This window comes from Mesoplodon densirostris, chromosome 14 (assembly GCF_025265405.1).
Source record: "Mesoplodon densirostris isolate mMesDen1 chromosome 14, mMesDen1 primary haplotype, whole genome shotgun sequence".
Classification (NCBI taxonomy): domain Eukaryota; kingdom Metazoa; phylum Chordata; class Mammalia; order Artiodactyla; family Ziphiidae; genus Mesoplodon; species Mesoplodon densirostris.
In genome coordinates, this window is record NC_082674.1 from 65073652 (window position 1) to 65100720 (window position 27069).

Below are 27069 nucleotides of genomic sequence, written 5' to 3' on the forward strand. Positions count from 1 at the left end.
GAGGTGCAGAGTGTGAAGCACAGAAAACCAGAGAAGCGGGCACGAAGCCTGCGGGTGAGGAGGCCAGGAGGGGCCGCGCCTTCATCACTGCACTGAAGATCCGGGCTCACTGCAGCCCACCCAGGAAGTTCCGGTGACTGAGAAGCAGACACAGCTCCAAGTAAGGGACAGCTGCCCCCAAAGGAGCCCTGCCTCTTAGGCCGGGGAGCTTGTCGTCACCCGAGGGCCACGAGGGGCCAAGCTACGCCTCCCCCAGCTCCGCAGCATCCCCAGGGCCTCCCCTAGGTGTCCGGCACAGGAGGAAAGCATCCCTCACCACGGAAAGCTCAGCACCCGCTCGCAAGGCAAGTGCAGCAAAATCCCAGCACCATGCAGCACGTGGGTCCCGAATACAGTCACATCAAACTGCTCCGGCGAGGCCGGGACATGAGCAGACGCAAATCCGGGCCGGGACCCGAGAACGCGGCAGGACCAGACGCTCCTCTTCAGCTCACGCAGTTTGCGGGGTGGGCCGGGCTGTGTAGGGGGTAGCCACACCCAGAACACCAGCAAGTGACTAAATTCCCGAGGTCGCGGAGGACGGGTTCCCGCCGCTCTGCTCTGCCGCTTACCCAGCTCTCGCCAGGGACACAACCTTGCTGAGGGACGCTGAGCGCCAGGCAGCACCGCGGAGCCGCCAGCACCAAATGCCGTGGTCCTGCAGTCAACACCTTCTCCCGCCATCCACGCGTGACCGGGAGAGCGATGCCTGGATCCCCGTCAGGCCTCGGATTTGCGGTCGTATTTCACAACCCCGGGGCCGGTGCTTTCACAAGGACAAGGACAGGGGAGGCACCTGCTCTGCGGCCTTCTGGGAATGCAGAGAAACACAACCCCCACCAAACCCTAACTGCATGCGACAGGGCGGGCCCGAGCCACACGGCACCCACGTGCCACACTCAAGAGGGGCGGCCTGGCACGATGCCAGCTGGGCGGACGGACAAGCGGGGAGCTCTGCGCTGGGCCGTCGCCGTCCAGGCCCGCACACCCCCCAGGCCGGGCCGCGGAGTTGGTGTTGCAGGATCTGCCGCCGTACCGTGCCGTCTCTGCCTTGTGCTCAACTCTCCTGTTTCAGGAGGGAAGCAGCCAGAGACGTGGAGCGTGACGGGGCCTGGCTGAGGGCCAGCGAGACAGTGGACGGACAGTGGGCAGGCTGGCCTGCGCCCCGGGTCCCCAGCGCTGCCCGGTGCAGAGGAGCAAAGGGCCTCTTCTGGACACCACACGCCCCGAGGGACGGCGGTGGGGCAGACAAGGTCTGGGCCAGGCTGGTGGCATCGAGGATTTTCTGGACAAAAGCTGCTCCCATGACCTCATTTCACTTTCAGACGCACGACAACTTCACCTACAGGCTCCTCCGCAAGCGCTCCTCTCGCGGGTCGGGGGCCTTTCCTGTGCCGCCTCCCCATCCCCCCGTTTCCAAGCTCTGAGGGACACCGAAGGCCAGGGCCCAGCGGCAGAGCTCCCTCAGAAGTGGGTGGCCTTGGGGTGGTCCCGCGCGACCCTGAACACAGAGTGGTTATGGGAGGAGTGGACCGCCTTCCCGCCCAGGCTCAATGGACCACCTTCCCGCCCAGGCACTTGCAAAGGAGTCGGCCACCACCTAAAGGGGCCTTAACTGCATTTCTGATTAACTCACCGAACTCCCCGGTGTTCGTGTGTGATTCCTACAGGGGGAAGCCGAGCGGCAAACAGACGGGGCTGTTAGGAAGCCCAGGCCTGAGGCTTTCCCTCCCTGACCTGCCAGGGGCTGGAGTCTCTGTCCCCCCAGAAGTCCCCAGACACCAAAGCATGGCTGGCGGAGTGCACTGTCCTCAACACCACGTCACAGGTACGTCTCACACTCTGAGGGCCCGGCCCGAAATACCCGGAGAGTTCCCGCAGCAGCTCTGAGTGAAGCAGCCTCTGGGGCCTGACAGTTCCCTAAACGCGCTGTGGGGCGGATCACACGCACGGGACCTGGACACGGGCCGGCTGCCCGCCCTCCCAGGGGCCTCCTGCGCCTCCGCTCCTCCTACCTGCAACCAAGTGGTTTCCAAGAGGCACCGAGGGGCAGACACCAGGATGGCTCTTCAGAAGCGTGGCCGCGCGGACGCCCGCTCAGCCGGGCCACGGCCGCGGCCACCTCGCGCTGACCCATCCCTGACAGTCCCTCACTGTCAGCCGCAGACAGAGCGCCGGTCACTCTGGTCCCAGAGAAAAGGGAAAATCCCAAAGGAAAGAGCTCACAAACTCCCTGCACCTTCTGCTGCAGACACAGCACAAGACTCCCCCCGATGGCTCCGGGGTCCCAGGGGAGGCTCTGAAGGGACTGGCTGCTGGGCTGTCCCCTCTTTCCTGGCTTGCGCACCGCAGCTTAGCTCCAGACGCTGCTGGGGGCTGGGAGGGCTCATCCAACCCTGCCTGACGCCCAGAGAAGGGACAGTCTTCAGAGCCCAACCTGCTCTGAGCTTCTGGGGGGTCGGTCCCCTTAGGAAAGCCGCCTCCATGGAGGAGCCCACAGGCTGCTGCCCAGCTGGAGGGCGGGTCCGGGAGCCGCCAGCCCGAGCAGAATGCAGCACTGCCTGCTCCCTCGGCTCACCCGCTTTGGTCACTAGGTCCCCGAGTCCTCCAGCCTGGAGAGCATCCCAACTGCCCCTCAGGACAGAGGACATGCAGTGGGTCTGGGCTGCCCACGACGGGCATGGCGGCCTTGACAGGAGGGCTCAGGGGTTCCACACCGCCGGGCAACCCTCTCCAAGACGCTTCCACCGGGACAATACAGGTACAGGCGACCCGTCCGCAGAGTCTCAGCTCCAGGCGGCAGGGGTTTGTGCAGGAGGCCCAGCTCCCCCGCCTCGAGCGTCCCGGGCCAACACAAAAAGTGACGTGCATCTGACAGAAGCAGGAAGCCAGTGAGGGTGGAAGCCAGAAATGGCTGAGTGCCTATTTTGAGGTTGGTTCCCTAAATGCCTTTGTTCATTGAATTCTATCAACTCCATTTTATCATCAAAAAAGAGACTCAGAGGTGAAGTTAATGCCCCCAAATCACCATATAAAAGTGTCACAATTTGAACCCCTGACTCACTCTAGAGTCCAAACCTCAAATACATTTGATTTCTATCCACCTACGTCTGTCCTCCAATCAGAAGAACATAGTTTGGGATTAATGCTAGGTTCATTCACAAAGGAGAGAATCCCCACATTGGGGACGGACGATTAAATACACTCAGTGGTGTAAGAGGATCACGTGGAAGGGTCTTGTGGTGACACCAGCAGGAGGGAAGTCTGCCCAAGTCAGGACAGCCGGTGGTATTTTAAAAGAGCTTTGCCAACTGAAACCATCCCTCCGGCCGCACAGGGCTGGGCGGGTGGGAGGGTGTGAGATGAGGACGCGCGGGGAGCTGTCGCGTGCCCACGGGTCCTGTGGCCTCTCCGAGGGGCCGGCGTAGTGACGGCGGGTCTCCAGTCTCCGCTGCAGGGCAGGTGCAGATGGCTCTGAGATGAGACACACGGGGGCTCCTAAGGCCACAGGGCTGAGGCCACACAGGGGATCCCAAGTGCAAGGTCCCTGCACCCAGCAGCCCCTGACCCCAGCCCCTCCCCGTCACGTGGAAGGCACTGCGCACGCGGGCCTCGGGGGACAGCTGGGAGCCACCGGCTGTCAGAGCAGGGACGCTGCACGGTCTCCTTTTGTCTTTTTATCCGCACATGCACAGCTTTTTGGAGTGGGACTGCTAAGAAGTTATAAATTGTGCTTTTTATAGCTGCTTTACAAGAAGTAATTATTCATTCTCTTCTTCAATTAAACAAAGACTTTGGTTTTAGAATGACTTTAATTAATGCAATTTTAACAGGACTGTTCAAAAGCTGACACCAAGGTAAAAATCTTGCTTTGATGCACATGCTTCAAGCCTTTTTAAACCTCATCAATCCCACCACAGTGAAGTTTTTAAAGGTAAGTTAGCACCATCCGTGGACTTCAGACACCCCTGCTTTCCTCCCTGAGTCCAGAAAGGAACATATCCAAACAACAAAACATTCCCTGGAGGCAAAACCAAGCTGGCCCGGACCATGTGGTCACTTCAGGTGACGAAACGGAGGCTGTTAGAACCAGCATTCCAGGCAGGTGCAGGGAATCCCTCAGGCTGCCATGTGGGGCGGCGGGGATGCGGAGGCTGGAGGCGTCTCGAGGGGAGAGATGAGAAAGAACAGGTGCTTGGGCGAGGGGGCTGCGCCCTAACCTAAGGCGGTGGGGGGTGGAGTGAGCGCTGGCGAAACGCTTGTGTGAACACAGCGGGGGACAGGTTGGGGAGTCAAAGCACGGTCTTCACTGGGAATCACATCCAGGGGCCTCCAGCCCTCCAGGTTAATCCACAGACTGAGAGAAAGCAAGCCCGGGAAGAGCAGCCTGAGGGATGCGTGGCCCAGCAGCTCCCACACCTCCTCTCCCCAAAATGGGCTCAAAGGTCAGGTCCCGGGGAGCCCTGAGGACCGCCCACCTCGACAGCGCTGCCCGCACAGCCCAGGGTGCCAGGACCCCCCCTCCCCCCGCCCTGGGACGCAAAGAGGCAGCAGCGCCCACCACAGGACGAGTCTAGGGAGGCGTCCCGAGTTCTCACTTTTCCCACGAGGGCGGCTTTAAGGTTTCTTTTGAAATACCAAACACTGACCACCTCCTGATCAGGTACCCCGCAAACACTGACCACCTCCTGATCAGATACCCCGCAAACACTGACCACCTCCTGATCAGATACCCCGCAAACACTGGCCACCTCCTGATCAGATACCCCGCAAACACTGACCACCTCCTGATCAGATACCCCGCAAACACTGACCACCTCCTGATCAGATACCCCGCAAACACTGACCACCTCCTGATCAGATAGCCCGCACACCTCCCGGGTGACTCGCACAGCCCGTCACTCTCAGGAACTGTCCCCTGGACTTGCCATTCCTGCCTCTCCCACCCGAAGTCAGGCTCCCCGGATACAGCACAGCTCCCAGTGGGATGAGCAGGCAGGTGCCCCTCTGCCCCCTGTCCAGTGGGCTCTGGTCTTCACCCTGGAGTTGGGAGTCCCAGCAGAGGCTCGCGCACGGAGCGGGAGGCCTTCACCAGGAGACGCTGGCTGCTCCGGCCCTGCATGTGTCCGCTGGGTGAGCCTCCCGCCACCAAGGCTGTGAGCAGGGCCCTGGGTCTGTCCCTGTCCCTGTCAGCCCCTAACGGGTCTGTCTCCTTACAAGGCCTCCATCAACCCTGAGGGGTGGCTGGGTCCCTGCTCTTGATCTTGAGTGACAGCACAGAGCACCAGGGCCCAGGGTCTCCCTCAGGGTGGGCTGGGCAGAGGGGCGAGCACGAGGGGCTCTGTCCGCCTGTTCTCACACTCTGCAGCCTGCGTTCCAGCCTCACTCAGGAGGAGAGGGAGCGAGGGAGGGGGAGGCCTGACCCTGTGTCCAGGGAACCTGCAGGGCCAGATGACAACTGGAATTAGCATCAGAACATCCTGATGGAAGGAAGAAGGGAAGAGTTGAAACTCTGAATGAAAACAGATCATTCATCGTCAGGCTGAACAATGGAACAAGACATAAATAGCAGCTGCAACAGCCTGCACAGAACAGGCCAATTGTGCTCAAAATGGAGCACAGGGTACTCACAGCCCTGCGGACAGCTCGGCACCACAGCCAAGCTCTGCTCTGAGCAGAGGAGAGAATCACAGTGAGCTGGACGTGCACTCCTAGGTCAGGATCTGAGCTGGAACCCAGTTCTGTGTTGACAACCGCATGTGGAAAGAAACTGACAGAAACACAGGACACGAGGACGGAGGAGGGCCAGGTCCGTGCCAGCCTCGGGCAAGTGACGCAGCCTCTTAGTGCTGTGCTCTGCTAGGGAGCCACCGACCAAAGCCACCGTGCTGGCCAGGCACAGTAATAACCACTTGCATGAGTTCTTTCACAACAGGAGATCCTGACGGGAACTTGGAACTAACACGCTACCGCCAGCTGGAAGGATTTGGGAGGGAGGCGCCGCCAGCCCAGAATAAGCTCTGCCAACCTCCCAGAAGCCCTCACGCTGGAATCCATCTTGGCTGAGAGATGTGTGTGCCACCAGGAAGGGCCCTGACTCAGACCAAATACAGGCCGAGAAAGATGGCCGGCCAAAGACAACCTGGGAACAAACCCGATCTCCACGGAACCTGAGACTGAGAGCCACGTGGCAGAGCAGTCCTCCTGGGCCCCTCACCTGCTGCCCTCCTCCCGGGCGCCCCTTCCCCGTGAAGTCTCCTGCTTCGTCAGCACGTGTGTCTCCTCGGACAGTTCATTTCCGAGTGTTAGACAGGCGTCCACTCTCGGGCCCTGGAAGGGGTCCCCCTTCCTACAACAGCTTCAACATCGGGAAGACAGGCTCCCACCTCTCCCCGGGGACCCGGGCGGGCAGTCAGTCATGAAGGTAATTAATCAATCGATGACGTAACTCGTTACTGCCATCAGGGAGAAGCAGGTATTCCAGAGCTCCAGGCGCCCCTGCCCTCCCAGCCCTGGGGTGGGAGGAGGTGAGGAAGCCAGGAAGGAAGTACATTCACGAGGCCTGAGGCCACCACCTCTGTCCTCTCCACACTGCGCCCCCGAGGCCGGCAGGCCAGAAACCAGGCCCCTCCACATCTCACCCGCACCCCAGGACGAGCGCACAGGAAATACTACTGGTTTGTCACTAAGCGGGTCCCGTGGCCTCACTGGCCACCTCAAGTGGCCCAAGCACACGCACCCACCTCCTGTGCTCTCCAAGAGGGTGTGACGGGCTGGTCTCTGGGCCCGGCTCCCACTCCCAGGACCCAACAGGGGTCTCTGCCACAGTCTCCCCATCAAGCCCCCACCCAGGGCCCATGAGCCCTGGACACACAGTGACTCAGGTAACGAGGGTCCTGCTCCCGTTACCTGCAGGCGCCTGTCAGGCTGGGTGCCCTCTCCTTCCACCCGGCAGACCCTCAGGAAGGAGAAACCACTGCTCTCCCCACGGGGAGGCGCAGGGAGGGCCGGGATTCACACCGGCCACACTCTACGCCCAGGCTCCCTGCGGGGGCTGCGGTGGGAGAACGGCGCGTTGGAACCCACCTTACCTTGCCGAAGGTCAGACAGTCCTTGTCCTGGTCTCTGTCCTTCATCTCAAAATCATAGAGTGCTTTGCCCTGGGGCGGGGCCTGGGGCAGGGGCCGCATGCCCTGGACATGGCTGGCGGGCAGGAGGCCGTGGTACCAGCGCTCGTCCACCCGGTGCCGCAAGACCATGACGTCCCCCTCGCTGAGCCTGAGGTCCCCGGGCTCCTTCCCCTCGCAGCTGTGCAGGGCTTTGCTGGGGGACGGCTGGGGAAGGCTCTGGAAGCAGAACACAGCGGTTACTCAGCAGCTGCCCACCCGGCCCGCCTGGCACCTGGCTTGAGGGGCCCCCAAGTCTGAAAGCCCAGGTTGGGGAGATACCCCAATGGAGCAGCACCCCCCTCCAGGAACACGGGGCCAGGCCCTGCGGGACAGGGGTCTGCAGAGGGTCCCGCGACAGGCCCCAGGCCTCCACGCTGGCTGCCATGCTCCGCGTTGGAAGGACGCTGAGGAGGGTGCTGGGAGACCTTCATTCGAGGCGCAGAGAGAGACGGGACCCCTCGCCGGAAGGAGACGGAATCCCCCCGCCCAGGCTCTGGCTCCAGAAAGTTTTACTCACTACTCTGTGCTAACCTGTCACACCCTGGGTGCTATTTCTATCCGCCAGATTTCCGACAACTACCACCCCACAGCATCCCTTCCCTGAACCTCCACGGCAACTCAACATGCGTCCAGGGGCTTTTCGAGCTGAGGAGACAGACTTGCAGGACCATGCTGCACCCTCCCATGTCACTGCCTCACGGCCAGGGGCCCGGGCTCGAGGTCCACAAGGGACCCCCAGGGCTGGGAGCTCTAACGAGGGGTTCCGGCCATCACGGACCCCTGCCCCCCGTCCGCCATGGCTCCCAGCTTCCTGAGGCCACGGCAGCCTCGTCCACAAGTACAATTTCAAGAGCCTGAGACAGGATCCTCTTCAGGTCATGGGATGCTCCCACCCTCCTGTCGAAGGTCAGCCAACCCGCCCCCGTCTGACCTGCCCTCCGGCCACAAGCAGAGCCCGGGGCCCCCTGCTCTTCAGCAACAAGGGGTGCGGGTTTCCCTCCCCCTTCTCTGTGGCAGCCAAGCTCCGCTCAGCTGAGCAGCCTTGCCAAAGGTAAGCTGCCCGCCAGGAAAAGCACACGGAGCCTCACCTCGTCCCTGTGTCCACACCCAACAGCTCCCCAACAGAGGCCGTGTTTCCTCCCCAGGGCTGCCTTGCCAGGGATCCCTCTGGTGCTTGAATCCACCTACACAGAGGCACGAAGCCCGAAGCCGCTGCATACAAGAGGCTCTCCGAGGAGACGCGACGGCGCGCAGGCCGGTCTCTGCGCCCATGCCTCCGCAACACCCGGGACGGCAGTGGGGAGAGAACGTGCGGCAGAGGGACACTCGGCCACCACCAGCCAGGGCCACAGCAGCAACAGAGGGCTTTCCTGGAAGAACCCAAGTGGGAAAAGCCACAGCCAGCTCTGTGCTGGGGGCACGATGGGCGAGCTCAGGGAGAGCGATGGCCAGGAGAGAAAGGGAGCCACGCGACTCCACGGCCAGAGGGCAGCAAGCCCTGCTGGCTGCGCTCCATCAGGACACTTGGTCCCCCCCCCACCGCCCCCCATCTGGCAACACCTGGAGACATTTCTGGTTGTCATACTGGGAGGTGGGTGCTCAGGACGGGCCCACCCAGAGCTCCAGGCTGAGTGTCCATCCGAACCCCGCCCCGCCCCTGAGGTTAAATTTCCCAAAAGAAAGGAGCTTCCTCGTTCCACGTGAACTTTCAGTCTCTCACAACTAGAAGCCTTTGTTTTCGCAATGGGCGTGTTTCACCGGTGACCCTGGGGAAGCTGGGACACCCATCAAGGTGAGAGGGGTTGGGGGACCTCCTGCCGCCCGGGAGTGTGGGCTCGGCGAGCGCACCTCCCCCATCCTTTCACATCCCCCCCCCAACAAGGGCCACGCTTGAGAGCCGCTCTCTCACAGCCACAGATGGAGGCCAGCTGGGAATCCTCCCCACCGGGGGATAAACGCAAGCAGAAGGGCCGGACCCACCCTCCCCTGCGGGCCCGCGCCCACCACGCCCTCCCAGGCCCCTCCACACCATCCTGTGCAGGGGACGCCGAATTTCCACTCGGGCCTACCCACCACCCCACCAGCCCCGACACAGAGGCCGCGGGCACACACGGAGGGTCAGCGGAGAGGCACCGAGGTGCCGCCCGGCTCCGGCCCGTGCAGCCCGCACCCCGGAACTTCAGGGGGGCTTTGTCCTCCGCCGATTCTGCAGAGTGGGCACAGCCCCCCAGCCGGTCCATGTGCGGGCCCCGGCCTCCCGGGCCGGCCTCTACCAGCCTCTAGGCTGGCTGTGACCTCAAAGTTCTGCACTTCCAGCTTCCAACTTCCCTCCCACGAGGTGACTCGGGTCAACCCAACTGCAGGCTCCACACCCCTGCCTGGCCCTGCGCGCCTCACCCCCGCCGCCAAGGGCGCGCCTCTGCTGCCCCCCCTCCCGTCTTTCCCTCAGCCGCAAGGGCGGCTGCCCCCGCGGCCGAGGGCCCTCCGGGCACCCGTGCGCCCGGCTTCCACCCCACAGCCCGGCCCTCCCCTCTCCCGCCTCGGCCCTGGGCCCCGCGCTCCCCCACCTCCTGGGGTCCACAGGGCTCCCTCCGCCCACCATGGTGCCCCCGCTAAACCAGGGGCTCCAGAACAGGCCGCCCCAGGCGCTCCTGAGACACGCTGAGGAGAGGGGGTGGGAGAGCGGCCAACGACAGATGTGTCTCGGCAACCGCTGGGAGCCGCGTGCCTTTGCATCTGGGAAAAGCCGACCCGAGCCTGGGCTGAGCGGAGGAGAGGAGCCAGTCACCTCCCGGGCGGGGGCAGGAGCGGGCCTCTGCCACAGCCTCAGGCAGACGCCCTGACCCCGAGGTCAGAGCGTGGGGCGGGAGCCAGCGGGCAACCTCACCGGCTCCGGCCGCGCCAGCCGAGGCTCCCGCCGGCGGACCAGGAGGCGGCGAGAGAGCGCGAAGGCGGGGGCAGGACAGGCGGCGAGAGAGCGCGAAGGCGGGGGCAGGACAGGCAGCGCGGGAGACACCCCTCACTAACCCCCGCCCCAGACCGCCAAGACCAGCCTCTTTTGGAGCAAACGGAGAGGGCGGAAGCCTCTTTAACACTCCGGCTGCACTCCTGGGAGTGAAGAATAAGAGACGTCGCTAGAGGGGCAGCTGCCCCTGGACCGACCTCTCAGCCCGGCACCGCTCAGAGCGGGTGGCTCTCGGCACCTCCAGCCTCTCATCTTCAGAGACCTTGATGACAAGAGCAGATTAGTGCACGATGAGGGCCCAGGGCAGGCGGACGCTCTGACAGGGGAAGACTCCACAGACGTCACGGCAGCAGCCAGAGGACCCCTGAGAGCAGCCCCTGGCCCAGGCTGAGGACGTCCACGGGGTCTCTGCAGCCGGTCCCTCTAAGGTCTCACCGCGCACTCCCCTCGGAGGAACCGCCCAGTCGAACACTGCCATGGAGCCCCCCGCGGGAGGCTTGAGACATTCAGGAAACAAAGTACAATAAAAGGGAAATGAAAGGAAAATGCAACTGGGATGACTAGAGGATAATTAACACAGCCACCCCGCGGGGCGTTCGTGATAATGAAGACAGATACCGTCAATCTCACGGCTCACGACTGGGACGTGGAGGAGCTAGGGGATCTCACGTGAGCACAGCAGCCCCAGTTTTGTCTTTCACTGGGATCGACGCGTAGGCGGGCTTTACAGATGCCCTGCTTGCACCAGGCTGCCCACGAGGCTCCCGAGAGCGCTGCCCGGGACCGGGTCTCACTGCCCAACCCCCCAGCAAGTTGGGGTGAAGAGTGTGGACAAGGAACTCACTCGGCCTTTAGACCCGACGGACGCACCGGTTCTCCTCCCACGCTGCTCCCCGGGCGGCACGTGTTACCAGTGGAGGCCCCGGGACTATCTGCCCCCAGGACAGACACCACCTGCTTTCGTTTGCTGTTGCATCCCTGACCCTGGCCCAGTACAGACCACACGCTCAAAACACCGACCGAACGGATAACCCTGTGGCCTGCCAAGCCAATCCCCGGACTAGGGCCTGGCTGAGGGCCTCGGGCTGGAAGGACTTTTCCCAGGACGGGAGGTCCAGGATCTGTGCAGCTCTAAATCCTGTTGTTAACACCGGCCGGGCCCAGATGACCGGAAATCCCAGTGATCATTCAAAGAGGAGCCAGGCTGAGCGGAGGCTTGGAGATGGAGACCCAGGGCCTGGCCTCCTGGGGAGACACAGCCCGGTGAGGTCCCTGGAGCGTGAGCGGGCCCCAGGGGGAGAGCGCCCAGCGCCAACCAACCAAGCGTCACGGGATCTGAGAAGGCAGCAGAGACAGCCAGTTGTGCCCCGAGTCCACCTGATCCTCCTGTTGGGGAGAACATTCCAAGTTTCAACTGGGGCCAAGCTCACCAGCTAAGAGCCTCACCTCCCAGCCTTGCTCGCAAGGAGGCTTGGCCACACGTCAAAATTCCAGTCAATGGAGGCAAGCGAGAGGGACTTGTGCCAATTCTAGCCCGCGTCATTGTGTTTGGTAATGACATTATTTTTTTAAGTCTTTATCAAATTTGTTACATCGTTGCTTCTCCTTTTTTTATGTTTTGGTTTTCTGGCCGTGAGGCATGTGGGAGCTTAGCTCCCCGACCAGGGATTCCAACCCGAACCCCTCGCGTTGGAAGGCAAAGTCCCCACCACTGGACCGCCAGGGAAGTCCCCTGTAACGCCATTTAGAAGGAAATTCCAATTCCTGTCCCTCCGCTCCTGTGGCTTGAACAGCATGGTGGGGGCGGGCGGGGGCAGCTTTTTCCACCAAGATTACACTCCAAGCAAAGGAGGGAAGGCCCCGGGTCCTCAGAGGACGCTGTGGAGCAGAGCCTGGATGTCACGTGAAAAAAGGAAACTTTATCCTGATTGAGCCGCCATGTTTCGGGATCTTCTCATCAACAGCTTGGCCTGTATCCTGACTAATCCGAGGGATGTGAGGTGCAGTTTACAATTTCTGTGCTCATAAGCGGTTTCCAAGCCAAAGCGTTTACCCTGACATAGCCGTGGAGGCTGTCACATGCATATTTTCCTTCTAACACGGACACTCTCAGATTTACAATTACCTGAAAAGGCACGTGTTAACAATGTATTTAACCAGAATGTCCCTGTTTGTCTCCCAGTTTACAAATTTCACCTGTAATGAAGCTGTCACTATATCACACTCCAGCTGGGAGGTCCCTGGGTTTCACTTTTATTGTTGGTTAAATTTCAAGTTCCTTCTTCCCTTTTTCTTATTAAAAGCTACCCTTGGATCCTGCCTCTTTCTTCAACCCTTTCGTTCTGATGGTTTCTTCCTTCCTCGTGTTTGGACGCTCGCTTCTCCGAGAATTTATGGAACAGCACGCTGCACCAGGTCCCGCACCAGGCTCTGTGCTGCAGGGAGTAAAACATCCCCCACCCAGAAGGTCACAGAAACATGCGACTGAGACAAGCGCACAATGTGTCCCCACACAGGCGGGCTGAGGACCCACCAAGGGCTGCCCTGTGATGTGACCACAAGGGGAGAAGCTGACTTTATCTGAGTTTCATGTTTCAGCGAGATTAAGGAGGCTTAAAGTGCAGATGTATCTTTCGTTTTCTTCTTCACCTTCTTTATTTTTCCTGTTCCCAACTCGGGCAAAGGCTGTCTTCTCAAGTTTCTGCTCCACTCTCTTGGCGGCAGATTCACCCATGTTCCTGGTATTCTGGGGGCTGTTTACGGCCCACATTCGTGGAAATGCTGGGAGTGAAGATAACTGTGCCGGACAGCGGGTGCACTCACACTGGACAGTCCGCACGTGGCCGGGCTCGGGCTCACGCTGACGAGGGTCCCCGGGGACACTGCTGGCGGGGACACGGTCGCCTTCATTCCGTGACACGAAAAGGGCCACCACTACTCGGTACGCGCCCTTAGGGCCCGGCCCGATCCCAAGTCCACTGAGGCCCGCGGGCGTCAAAGTGCCAGCAGCTCCCAACAACACCGCTGTGTCCCTGGGCACCGGCTTCTCAAAGTTCCCACAGGACCAGAGAACGCCTGCCGCATTCCGGCCGACACGGCTTCACAACGCTCTGTGTCGACGGCAAGCTCCCCATTTCCGGTCTGTCTTGGTGGCGGTGGCCGCTTTCTGGTCTGTGTCCACCGCCATCTCCGCGTTTCCGGTCAGTGTGCGCGCTGGTGGAGACGCAGCGGGAGAAGCCTCTCAGGCGCCCTTGTGCCGCAGTCTCTGGGGCGGGGGGAGGGGCGGCCTCAGACCCTGGTGGCCCCGGGCAGTCCGGGCTCAGCTCCTCCCCACGAGGGCCGCTCGGAGCCTCCACACGGAGGAGCACGGAGACGTCCCTGAGTGGCCTGACGGCGGGCGCCCGCCTGCGCTCCCGCCCCCGACCAAGGGGATGGCGCATCGTCTCCACGAAGAGGCGCCTGGTCCCGCGTAGGCGCCAGCCGGAGGGCGGAGGGGACACGCAGATCCAGGAGCGGCGCAAGGCAGGCCACCCACGCAGGAGGCGAGGCGGAGACGGGCGGGGCGGGCTGTGTTCGCTCCGGCCTTGCGGACCCCACCCCCCACGCGGGATGACCCGACCCGGGATGACCCGACCCAGGACGACCTCCAAGCCGGCCCTGTGTCCGTGTTAGGTTCCCGCGCGGGAGCGCGAGGGCCGCCAGCCAGGTTCCCCGCCCAGGAGCCCCTGCTCCCCACGCACCGTCGTCGCAGGTCCCTGGGGGCTGCCCCGCCCCACTGTCCTGTCCCTGCCCCTGCCCCGGTGGCCTCACGTGCCCCACAGGTCCTGGCGACAGATCCCAGGCCGGTGCTGGGCTTTGCTTTCCCACCCAGCCGCAGGGGGAGGGGTGCATCTGTAACGCCCGGTTCACAACGAAAATCACAGTTTTTCTGACAAGTATGGAAAGGGGAGGTAGGAGGTCAAGGGGAGCAGCGGCCAGCTTCAGAGCCCGAGCCTCCCCTCATCCCGGGGCAGCAGGGCGCCCAGCCATGTGCGGAGCAGGCTCTCCACTCAGCCGTGGCTCACCCACCAGAGGTCATCAAATCCATCCTCCCGCATTTCCCAGGAACACCAAGAGGCTAAAACTGGTGGTATGTAAGGAGCTTTTTGTCTCTTACTGGAGAAGCCTCTAAGGAGAAGATTCGTAGAGGATGCTAAGGCAAACAAGTGTTCCAGGAGCCTGGACGTGGTCCTAGAAAAGGCAGACGCTTCTAAGTGTAGAAGATGGCCAATAAGGAGCCCACCTCTCCACCAGAAATACAGGTCAGATGGGTGCAGTGAGGACGTCCCAGCCTGGCACTTGCACACGGCCCGCTCTATATCGCATCGGATGGAAGTCAGATCAGAAAAGTCTAACCCTTGTGTGACACCCTGTCTCCCCTGCTTTGCTTCCAAAGGACCCCCTTTATCCTGACTCAGTCACTGTCACCCCTTCTTTGTCAGGACCGGCCGCTTTCTCCTGAGCACCTGGGCTGCACCCCTTACAACCCACTGGATCCTCACAGCAGCCCTATGAGGCTGGCCTTTGTTACTGATGCTCTGCAGGCAGGAAGCTGAGGCACAGTGCAGTTCAGTAACTCGCCCGGGTCCCAGAGGTGGTGAGGGTGCTAGGCTGTCTGCCTCCCAAGCCCAGCACACACCCGCCACTCACGCTGCTCCTAAGAACAATGCGACCGCTTATCTACCTGCTACCCCGAGCCATGCACGCCAGGTGACCTGATTACTGCTCACAGGAACCCTTTGAAGTAGGAGTCATAACTACCACTTTTTAAGTGAGAAAAGTTAAGAGGCAAGTCAGCTCCAGGATGTCATGGGGCTGGTAAGAGTGGGCCGGCTCTTAGCTCTTCACCACCACCCACACCAGAGAGAGGGGGGCCCCCAACAGAGCCCTGATCCTTCTCTGTTTAGTGTGGAAGGAGAAGGAAAGGTGTGTCGTTGACCATTAGGCCAGGAGGGTCCAGACCTGTGTTTGCATTTACCCAGTTTAGAGAAGAATTGCTCATTTTTCCACTTTCTGGGAAGACACGCCCAAACTGCAGGCTGACTGGGAGAAGCTCCTAGTCACACTGTGGACAGTGGTTACCAAAGAAGAGTGTGACGGAGTCCCTGGAGGGGTCTATTCAGTGGTGTGCATGCCCAGGTGCTCCCCGCGGGGGATGAGGGACTCCCCCCAGCCCCAGGACTGCTCTGGCCTCGATCCACGGATGCTTAGCCAGTCATATGTCCGACAAGTTCCACCCGGCCTCCTGCGGGAAGTCCACTCACCAGAACCTGCTTTATGGGGTAAGAGGGGCCTTGCACTAGGATCTCCAACCACCTTGGAAGAAGGCCTGGGTGTCAGGAAGGAAAGCAAAGGCTTCCCATCAGCATCTGTCCTTTTTTCAGGAAGGTTCCTTTTAGGCCCTTATTTCAGCCCACACTAACCACCACATTACCTTTAAATACTTTTTAAAACATCATTGTTTCAATGCTACCAAAAAAAAAAAAAAAGTAATACAGGAAGGTAAGGGGAAAATAAGGTATTTGTAAATATCCAGGTTTAAAACAAAATAAGTTTCCTTAGGAGTCCAGCTCTGAGGGCCAGAAGGGAGACCCGAGTTAGAGCAGATCCCAGGCCCTGGAGGAGTTTGGGGGTGGCTGTGCATCAACATGTTTAAGGGCCTGGCTCTGCCACATCCGTCTCCTCGTGTGCAAAATGGGCATCTTAAAGTGCCTCTCTCCCAGGGATCTTGTGAGCCTAAACGAGAGGACATCCCTCTGTCGCTCACACGAGTGCCTGGAAGCAGCAAGTCTGATGCGTGGTTCCATGTTGGTGTCAGAAAGCGAGATGTGACGTGTCCTCCAAACTCGTCCGTATCACATGACACATAACATATACAAAGGCGAGCTCTGTGGAAACAAAGACCTTAGCTGATAAATCTGATGATAATTTTTTTTGGCCATGCCGCGTGGCATGTGGGATCTTAGTTCCCTGACCGGGGATCAGACCCCGTGCCCCCTGCAGTGGAAGCGTGGTGTCTTAACCACTGGACCATCAGGGAACTCCCCGACATATCATCTTTTGGTATTACATGGCAGCATCAGTTACAAGACGGAAAGGGGGAAACTTCCTGGTGCAGCTTTGCTCCAAACATATTCTGAGTGCTAGAGAGCCAGCCGGCTATGAAGTCCCTTCACGCTCCCGTGTGACTTTAGAGTGAAAGTGGGTAGACCCTGGGCGCCAGTGCCCATTCCTGTGGCGCACCTGCCAGGAAGCAGACGCAGGGGAGGTGGCCGCTCCAGCCAGCCAGGCTTGGCTACACTCGCGGCCCAGGGCCCACTGCCGTGCAGCGCTCCCATGCTGATGGGGCAGGTGAGCAAGGCTGCACTTGCCTTCTGCTGGCTGCCATGCCAAGGCCTGGCTTCACCGTTCCTTCCCCCATGAAAATAGCTCAAAGGAACCCAGCAGTTTCTGATCATTTATTATGCATGGCAGGAAATGCTTCCAAACGTTCGTGAGGACACGATTAACATACCACGTAAATTCAAGAGCGCGGTATTCCTCGCCACCCACACAGGCACTGAGCCGCCGCCTGCTGACCCTGGGAGGCTGTGAGACCCGCTGAGCAGAGGCAGACGCTCCCACCTCCTGCCCGGCAGATTAAAGCAGGTCCTGCGCACCGTGGGCGGCCCAGCCCACTTAGCACTGCAGGGAGAGCTGAGAAAGGCAGCCCAGCACCACTGGAGGCACCCGCCTCCGTCCAGCAGTGGCTGAGCCGAGGGAGCCTCGGGCTCCATGCATGGGGGCGGGCTGCTGGTGGGCCGGCTCTGCCCCGCTCCCACATAGACTTGGGGGCGGGCAGGGCTCAGCGGCGCCGTCCAGGGGCCTTTGTGCTGCTCCTGCTAGAGGAGCTTCCCTTCGTCCGAGCTGAGCTGCAGGCGCAGGGGAGCTGGCTCGGCCTTCACGACACCTGCCGCAGGACCGGACTCGGCGCTGTAGGGCGTGCGCTCCTGTGATACAGGGACAGCGCAGCACGGGGGACACGGCAGGTAACTGGCTGTCCCCACCCCGAGCCCAGAGAGGCCACGGGGGCCAGAGCGGGCAGGATGCAGGCAGGCCGATGGGGCCTCCAGGCTGCAGCCCTCTTGGTAAAGAGCGTCTGCTGCTGCTGTTTACAGTCAGCCTCGGCCAAAACACAGGCCAGACTGGAGCGCTCGGAGGGTCGGCAGACATCACACCATCTTCTCACTGCAGCTGGAAGGAAAGTCACCGTCCTGGGCCCGCTGCTGCCCCACAGGCACCCGCAGCTCAGTGTGGACGGCTCAGCCCCAGTCCTGCCCCGGCCCAGATCGCCACGAGGCCGCAGGGAGGGCCGGGGAGCCGCAGTTCTTCCCAGAGTCTTAACAAAAGACTCTTAAGAACTGTTGTTCACATTCATTCACCTGCTGAGTGTACACTGGCCGCCTAACATGTACCAGACGCAGTTCTAGGAACTGCTTACACGTCAGAAACAAAATAGAAAACGTCTCTGCCCCGTGGGAGCATACATTTCAGAAGGGGAGAGAGAGATAGAAAATAAGCCTTTAGTACCTGCGGCACGTTGAAGGCAGCGAGCCCTGTGGACCAAGCACGCCAGCAAGAGGATCAGAGAGTCAGCGAGCACGGGCTTCACAGCTTAAGTCGGAGGGAGAGACCTTGGAGGGGCTGCAGGAGACCTTGGAAGGGCTGGGGGAGACCTTGGAGGGGCCGGGGGGGACCTTAGAGGGGTGTGAAGCCTGCAGCTTCTGGGGACACACTCCAGGCGGGGAGGACGGGCAGCAGAACTGGTGAGGCCCCGCCTTTGAGAAGTCCTCTTTTCACACTCAAGTTGGTTTCCTTTCTTCTTTTCTTTTTTTTTTTTTTTTAAAAAACCATGGAATTTTTTAAAAAATTTATTTATTTATTTATTTTGGCTGCGCTGGGTCTTAGCTACAACACGCAGAATCTTTAGTTGCAGCATGCGGACTTCTTAGCTGTGGTATGCAGGCTGTAGGTCCCTGACCAGGGATCGAACCCGGGCCCCCTGCGTTGGGAGCGTGGAGTCTTACCCACTGGACCACCAGGGAAGTCCCTCAAGTCTGTTTCTTTATGAAGCAAAAGGGCAGAGAGAAAAGGGGAGGAAGAGGCAGAAGTGGCTGGGTGGCTCTGACTGATGACAAATTCGGGCTCCTGTGATGGCCAATTCCTGGCCCTTGCTTGGCCCAGCCCCCCGGGGGGCGGGCGGAGGGTGCGTGCTCAGTATAGAGAGATGTCAGCGTCATGATTCCCAATGCTTAGGGCAGTGGAGCTCCAGGCGTACAGCATGGCCTTTTGGTTTATCCTCTGTCATCTTGGAAAGAGCACCTTCCTGTGCTCAAGAGAAAAGCTGAGGAGTCCTTTGTAGATTCTGGTCCAAAGTTAACCACAGACACTGAAGATTCCAAATCCCTGGCTTTTCGCATGGGCTTGGGCCACGAGCTGACCCTCGGCACCACCTGTACTCAGCGCATTTATCGGGGCTCCCATGATAAATACTGCCCAAGGTGCTAGTGACCAGCGATGAGGGACTCAAAGACCCTTCCAGAGGGTTCCCAGTCCCAACAAAGAGCCTGTACACACACACACACACACACACACACACACACACACACACAGCTCTTGATGGGGTGGGGTGGTGGCATCTGTTGTGCGTCTGTGTGCAGATCTGACGTGTCCACGCTGTTCCATCCGTCACCTACCCACTTCCTGGCTACTCCTCTGTGCAGGTACCGCATGAGGAGCCAAGCGTGTAACGGTGGCAAGGCGGACACAGGAGCCCTCTCACAAAGTCTGTGATGAAGATGGAACATTTATTTATATGATAACACACACAGGGCTTACAGGACTTGAAAAATCTACAGGATGAAAGTCCTGATACTTCTGAGATACGCCAAGATGAGGAAATGAACGACAAAAGTAAGGAAAGAGACAGAGAGAGACATGGCACAGGAGGGGTCTGCCGTTTCTCTTTAGTTTTACAATAACATTTGAAATCAAACCCACACCGAGCTGGGCAGGCTGACCGCACACATTCCAATGTGACAGAAGCTGGGCAGAGGATGCTTTCTGGCACTTTCCATCAGAAAAACTCCACAGCCCGGAGCGGGAGGAGACAGACAGTTGGTACAGGCCACATGCAGCTCATCACGTACTCGCTTTGAAAATCTTTTAACCATTGCTTCCTCCGGACGAAATTAAACACTTCTTAAGGGCCAAGAACCTTAAGGCATCCCCTTCTCAAGGCCTGGTTCAGTGACTGGTAATCCGAGAACCCACTGGACCCAAAGCTGAAGGTTCCCCAGAGAGACTCCCCGACGCCATTCACTTTCACATATCCCTCTTCTTCTGTTTGCTGAGCTCCAGACACCACAAAACCGCCCGAAGATGGGAGAGCAGGAGGGCTGAGGTGGAGGCTCCTGTGGTTTGTTTTCCCTTCCTCTGCTTTCTCGCGTCCTGGCTGTAAATGAGGCTGAGCACTGCCCTCACGCAGCCCGGGAGGCTGTGAGCCTCTCTGCCGAAGCTTCCCTGAAGCTGCAGCTGGTGGCAGCTGTGCCCCAGACACATGGGCATCAGCCACCGTCTCGGGAGGAGCCCGGCGAAGGCAGAGCGGCGGGGGCGGGAGCAGGCACTGGTTCTAGTCTTGACCTCTGGGGTCACTTGTTTCTTCTCTCAAGGCAAAGCTCCCAGTGATCTTCAGCCACTGGAAAAGTCTTAGTGAAGAGCCCACCTGCTGATCAACCCGACTGTTTGGGCCTCATGGGGACCTGGCCTCAGGGCAAAAGCCTTTTCCCCAAGAGTTACTCTTTCCTCAGAAATCTCCAGATGGATCCATTAAGCTCAGTGCGGGTCTGCCAGTGACTCGGCCTAGAAACTGGGGACACTGTGAGCACTGGATGGGGGCGAAGTAGCAAACAGATGCACAGAGATGCCACTGAGAGCAGAGAACCAGGAGGGAGAGGAACAGCCTTGGGAAGGAGAGGAGCCTGGCACACAGAGGTGTCTTCCCAGGACGTTTTGTGCCCATGTGAGGCGCTGTCACATTCCTGCCCCCAAAGTTACGTTAGTCTCTCCAGTTCACACGCACAGAGATTTGGGGGCGAGGAGAGCCATGCTGCCAGGCCGCATGACGGTGGGCAGCTGGGAGCCTAACGTGGAGAAGCGTCCCATTCCCAAACCCCATTTCTGGACTTCCTTTCTGTTAGTACCACGGCAGAGGCACCCTGGACAACCCCCCTCACTGAAACAACTACAGTGTAGATGAAAGAACGCTCTGTCTTTGAAATGCATCGCTGGGACTGGAGGCTCACAGCACCACCTCAAAGCGTTCTTGGAAAAAACTAACACAAACAGGTAGGTAAACAAACTGTTCTAATCGAACAGTTTACAGGAAATTCAGGGGATGATGGAACACGACAAACAACAACACAGGATGCAACCAGCAAAGTCAAGAATGGGGGACTCTCTAGGGGCTTCCCTGGTGGCGCAGTGGATGAGAGTCTGCCTGCCGATGCAGGGGACACGGGTTCGTGCCCCGGTCCGGGAAGATCCCACATGCCGCGGAGTAGCTAGGCCCATGAGCCATGGCCGCTGAGCCTGTGCGTCTGGAGCCTGTGCTCCGCAATGGGAGAGGCCACAACAGTGAGAGGCCTGCGTACCGCAAAAAAAAAAAAAAAAAAAAAAAGAATGGGGGACTCTCCAGGGCAGATGACCAGGTATCTTCCACAAATCAATGGCGTGAAGAGGCAGTGGGGGCCTTTAGAGGTGACAAGAAATGGGAGAGACATAACCTGTGCCATGCGTGGGCCTTATTTCAGACAAAACAACCATGAAAAGACATTTCAGACACTATCAGGGAGTTATTATTCATTTTGAAAGATGTGATAATGGAACTGTGGTTACTTTTTTTTAAAGTCTTCATCTGTCACGGATACACACTGAACTGTTTAGGGGTAAGATAACAGAATTTGGTAATTTGCTTTAAAAGATATCCCCCCAAAAAAAATAATGTGGAGGGAGATATGAAACAAGATTGGCAAATATTGGTAACACTGGGCACGCAGGGGCCATTGTACCAGACTGTCCGAGATCGTCACTGTATTTGAAAGCATCCATAATTACAGAAGAAGAAACACCTTGCTCAGATTTCAGGAAACAGAGGTTAAAGCCAGTGGCCAACAGAGGGGCCCTGAGAGGCAAGCACCATGGTGGTTTTCACCACGAGGTTTCTGCTGAACTGTCCTGAGGCTGGCACTGGGTAGGCTGTGACGCTCAGAGGGGAGTCCACCAAGAGCCCCCCTCATGGAAGCAAAGATGAGAAGCGTGCTGGCTGCCCTGAGGGCCAAGCACCTCAACTCAGGACTCGCCAACTGACTCCACCGAGGTCTGTAAACAGGACGCTGCGTCCAACGTGGGGACTCCAGGAATATAAGGTTGGTTTAATGTAGGACGATTACGCATTTCTCACACTGAAGATTGAAAGGGAAAAACAATGTCATCTCAAAAGTTAAAGAAAAATCATTTGATAAAATTCAAATCTGACTTATGATTTTAAAGTAACTTCTTAGTAAGCTGAGACAGAAGAGAGTTTCCTTAACCTGACAAAGAATATCACCAAAGCCCCAACAACTACTATAGTCCTTCACGGGGGATCTTGAGCACATTATCTTTAAGCATAGGAACCAGCCCAGGATGCTTTTCTATCCCTCCTATCCGGCACTGCACCAGAGATGCCGTCACACAGACGAGAAGTGATGGAAAGGAAGAAACAAAACTATGCTCATTTGTGGATGACATGATTGTCTATGTAAAAACCCAAAAATACCAGCCAGAAATTATTGGAATTAGTAAGAGTTTGGAAAGGTTATTGGATACAACCACTAATATACAAAAGTCAATCGTTTTTCTTATACACAGTCAACAAGCAGAGCACATAAGTTTTAAAAATACTTTATATTTTTGTTGCTATTGTAAATGGTACTAGGATAAATTTAACAAAAAATGTGCATTCCCTTTATGGAGAATGTTATGAAAGTTTATTGAAAGATGTTAGAGATCACCTAAATAAATGGAAAGAAATACTATGTTTTTGAGTAGGAAGATTCAGAAGATTCAGATTACAGAAAAGCTGTAATCTTCTCTCAAACTGGTGCATGGTTCAAATGCATTTCCGATGGAAATCTCAGCAGGATTTTGACAAATTGATTCAAAATTCATATGGAACAGCAAAGTTCCCTGTCCTGCTAGACATCAAGGCTTTAAAGAAGTTACAGTAATTATTAAAACATAATGGAATCAGGAATAGACCTACGGAGGGGACTGAGCCAGTCCAGCAACAGCAGCACACAGAGAGAGGTGATCACGGGCGTGAGCACTCAGACAGCAGGGAACGGCCAGGCATTTAATAAAGGGCGTTGGCAAAATCGGATTATCCACGTGGGAAAAAAATGGTCCTCTACCTCATACCATATACGAAATTATTTCCAGCTGAATTATAGTCTTAAATGTGAAAAGCAAAACTATGAAAGTTTTAGTAACTAATCTAAGGACCTAAGGTAGGAAAAGACTTTTTAAATAAGACACAAGGGCTTCCCTGGTGGCGCAGTGGTTGAGAGTCCGCCTGCCGATGCAGGGGACGCGGGTTCGTGCCCCGGTCCGGGAGGATCCCACGTCCCATGGGCCATGACCGCTGAGCCTGCGCGTCCAGAGCCTGTGCTCCGCAGCAGGAGAGACCGCAGCAGTGAGAGGCCCGCGTACCGCAAAAAAAAAAAAAAAAAAAAAAAAAAGACACAAAACACTGACCATAAAATGGGTTCAACAAAACTAAAACTAAGAAAATTCCTCTTCATCACAGGACCCTAAAAAGAAAGGAAAAAGACAAGAAGAGAAGATATTTACAACACACTTCAGAAGCAAGTATTAGCCCCCAGAATATGTAAACGAGTCAGTGGTTAGAGTGCCAGGAGCTGTCCCTGCCCTGCTCTCACCTGCTGGGGTCAGGTGAGATGTTCCACCTGCCCTTCAGCTTCCTCACCTATGAGGCACAGGCACCACCGTAAAAGAAACTACTTCACTGGGAATGATTAGAACAGTTAATGTACCCAGAACTGCTGAGAACAGTGGCAGTAAACACCAGATGAATACCGTCTACCTGTCTTCAAAGAAAAGACGGGTAATTCCAACAGGCATTGAATAAAAGACAAACACGAATGGTGCATAAGTGCATGAAGGGTTCTCAGCAGCACTGGTCACTGGTTATCTGACATTTGCAAATTAAGGCACACAAGAGGCCATTTCAACTCACCAAGTTGGCAAACATTGAAAAGTCTGACAATAGCAAGTGTTGGCAAGGGTGTAAAAACAAGCGTCTGGCTCCACGGCCAGTGGGAGAGAAAGTGGTGCCCAGAGCCCCGCAGGCAGGCCCAAGAGCTCGGCCCAGGGGGTCACAAGCAAGAACACACTGTCTCGGGGACATCGAATGCCCAAGGGCTGTAAGGAGGACGACGTGTGACACGTCGATCACGGACGTTCTCCAGTGGAAACGCTGGATGCCTGATGTGAGGACACGGCGAGTCCTTGCTGAGCAGGAGCAGGTCACGGAGAAATCCGCGGCGATTCTGAGTACAGAACGTCCAGTCGGCCAACTAGACCCTGTAGAGACACGCGTCCGAGTCCTTGAGTGGCTGCACCCAAAGGAAACGAAGGAAGGGCGGCAGGGCCTCCGGTCCTGCGGCTCCGGCTGTGCAGACACACCCTAGCCTGTCCCGCTGTCGGTCTGTAAAGTGTGCGCATGTGAACAGGCTCTCGTGTACCATGTGTCTCACGACAAAAATGCTGCTGGAAGATGAAGACTTGCATCGCTAACCTAAGCACCACACACGTGTCAACCCTCGGAGCGTTTCACCACGAGTGGTCTGGAATGAAGGCCCAGGAGGTTCACGGTGGCATCAGGAGGGGGGCGGTGGGAACCGCGGGCTGACACACGGCTGCAGGCCTGGGGCTGTGGGAGGAGCAGGGCGGCGCCTGGCCTGGACACTAGGTCAGGGGGTGGGGTGGTGGCTGTTTTTAATTGTTTTCATTAAAGTGCCACCATGTGGACACTGGGACACGCGTGCGCCACAGGCGGGTGTTCCCGGGCAGCAGACTGGGAGTCCGTACAGAAGAGAACCTTCCAGCCAACAGAGTTGAGGAGGGAATGGGCTGCCTGGAGGTGGAGAGTTCCACAGGTGTCTGGGACCCAGGCAGACAGGAAACAGCGCTCTGGGGACTGCTGTAAAGGAGGCTGAGCCGCTGGGGGTGGGGGAGGGGAATCCTAGGAAGTGAACAGGGTAGGGGGTCCCTGAGATCCACCTCAAACCGGAGATGCTATGATTTCTTGGCTTGCTCTGTGCAGACCGACCCACCCTGACTTCGGCAGTGCCAGCTGGAGGGATGGAGTGAGGCACTGATCTGTACGGAAAACGAGACCAAGAGCTGCTTCCGAGGCCAGCGAGGAAGTGTGGCCAGCAGCCCCTGCACTGACCTACAGGGCCTAGTGAGAGTCATCACACCCTCTGTCAGCCTCCGGGAAAAACAAAACCAAACCACACACACAGTTTAAAACGTCTGTAAACACAAGCCAAGGCCTGTCCCAGGACACACTTTCCTTGCCAGGTTCAGTGATTGCACCTTCCTATATTAACCATTACATTACTTAGAAATGGGGACAGAGAGGATCTGGGGAGGCGACCTCTCTCCTGCTGCTTCCAGGAGAAGACGTGTCAACACACGTGCTCACAGAACCATGTGGAGTTCAAACTCGCTGCACGGTGGGGAAGAACCATGCTGTGGAATCAGAAGCAGATTCGGGCATCTGGACACCCATCCTGTCCTCAGCATCTCCTTTGCCACCAGAACGCATCCACAGCTTCGAGCAAGTCACTCAGAATAAAGGGGCAGCTTTGCCTTCTAAAAATATGACCTTTAAAAAACTGACTGGCACTTTACATAGTAGGTTCACAGATCATCAACGTGGTTTTCCTTCCAAGGTAGGTGGTGGCTTTAACCTTCATCATTACTTTATTTTAATTTATTTTTTAAAATAAATGTATTTTATTTATTTATTTTTGGCTGCATTGGGTCTTTGTTGCTGCACGCGGGCTTTTCACTAGTTGTGGCGAGCGGGCGCTACTCTTTGTTGCGGTGCATGGGCTTCTCATTGCGGTGGCTTCTCTTGTTGCGGAGCAGGGCTTCAGTAGTTGCGGCTCATGGGCTCTAGAGCGCAGGCTCAGTACTTGTGGTGCACGGGCTTAGTTGCTCCACGGCATGTGGGATCTTCCCAGACTGGGGATGGAACCCTTGTCCCCTGCATTGGCAGGCAGATTCTTAACCACTGCGCCACCAGGGGAGTCTCCCTTTATTATTATTTTAAAATCTAAAAGATGAACCAAACCCACTTCACACCCACAAGGAGGGCTATAACCATCGAGACCCTAGTGACCACTGGCACAAAGGTGGAGAAACTGGAACCCTCGTACGTTGCGGGTGGGAATGAAAAGTGGTTTGGCCACTTTGAACAACCGTCCGGCAGTTCCTCAAAAGACTCAACAGTTACCACACAATCCAGCAACTCCGCTTCTACATCAATGAGGACGTTCGTCCACACACGACTTGGACAGGAATATGCACAGCAGGACTCGCCACAACTGTCAAACAAGAGCAGCCCAGATGTCCACCGGCTGACGAGCATCAGCATGAACTGGTGAGCGTCTCCGTGTGACACGTTATTACTCGGCCCTAAACAGAAGGGGGTGCTGACACAGGTGAAGGCGAGATGAACTTTGAAAATACGAGGCCAAGTGAAAGAGGTCAGACACAAACGGCCACGTACTGTCTGATTCCATTTATATGAAGTGTTAAGAATGGGCAGGGCCTCCCTGGTGGCGCAAGTGGTTGAGAGTCCGCCTGCCGATGCAGGGGATACGGGTTCGTGCCCCGGTCCGGGAGGATCCCATATGCCGCGGAGCGGCTGGGCCCGTGAGCCATGGCCGCTGAGCCTGCGCGTCCGGAGCCTGCGCGTCCGGAGCCTGTGCTCCGCAACGGGGGAGGCCACAACAGTGAGAGGCCCGCATACCGCAAAAAAAAAAAAAAAAAAAAAAAAAAGAATGGGCAAATCCACAGAGACAGAAGGCAGCTGAGGGGTCCCAGGGGCTGGGGGACAGGCAGAGAGGGAGTGACTGCTACTGGGAGTGGGTTTCTTTCCGGCATGATGAAAATGTACAGTGGTTAGTGGGATTAGTGGTGTCGTTGCATGACTTTGTGACTACGCTAAAAACCGCTTAAAAAGATAACATATACACTTAAAAACTGAAAGGGTAGCACTCTGAGTGCTTTGGAGACCTACCCTGACAACAGCTGTTGACATCTGTAAACCAGGTCTGCGGTTTAGGCCAGTCTAGGTGCCTAGATGGTCTAGGCCCATCTCTCCTCTGGACTTTCCCGCCGCTGCAGGAGGGCAGGTGCAGGCATCCTCGTGCCCCGCACTCCCTCTGGCTGCTGCTGGGTAGCTCCCAGCCAGGCCCGCATGCAAACCCCACGGGCGTCCAGGGCACTGGCCCTGGGGCAGAACCACATCCGGGTCGGGTCACACTAGATGCTGCTATGTTGGGGGCTTTAAGTTTATCCCCCACTACCACCATGTATATTCTTCCTGGGGGGTGAGGGGCCACAGATTCCTAGCAGAGAATGCACTTGGGTTGCTGATTATTTTACATCTCACTGAACTCTCCTTGGGAGGACATGTCCTACGTGTGCCCATGTGTGTGCCTGTGTGGCTTTTTTCTCCCA

General features: G+C 57.6%; 1 protein-coding gene across 1 annotated transcript in view; it reads right to left on the bottom strand.

Annotated features, from left to right (window-relative positions):
- The window catches only part of SH3RF3 (SH3 domain containing ring finger 3), a 211413-nt gene that overhangs the window by 105215 nt on the left and 79129 nt on the right, over positions 1 to 27069 (bottom strand). Inside the window, exons 2-3 of the mRNA XM_060117283.1 lie at positions 19860 to 19882; positions 7131 to 7362 (exon numbers count right to left, since the gene is read on the bottom strand). Of these exons, the coding sequence (XP_059973266.1) occupies positions 7131 to 7362; positions 19860 to 19882 (255 nt within the window). The remainder of the gene's footprint in view (positions 1 to 7130; positions 7363 to 19859; positions 19883 to 27069) is intronic.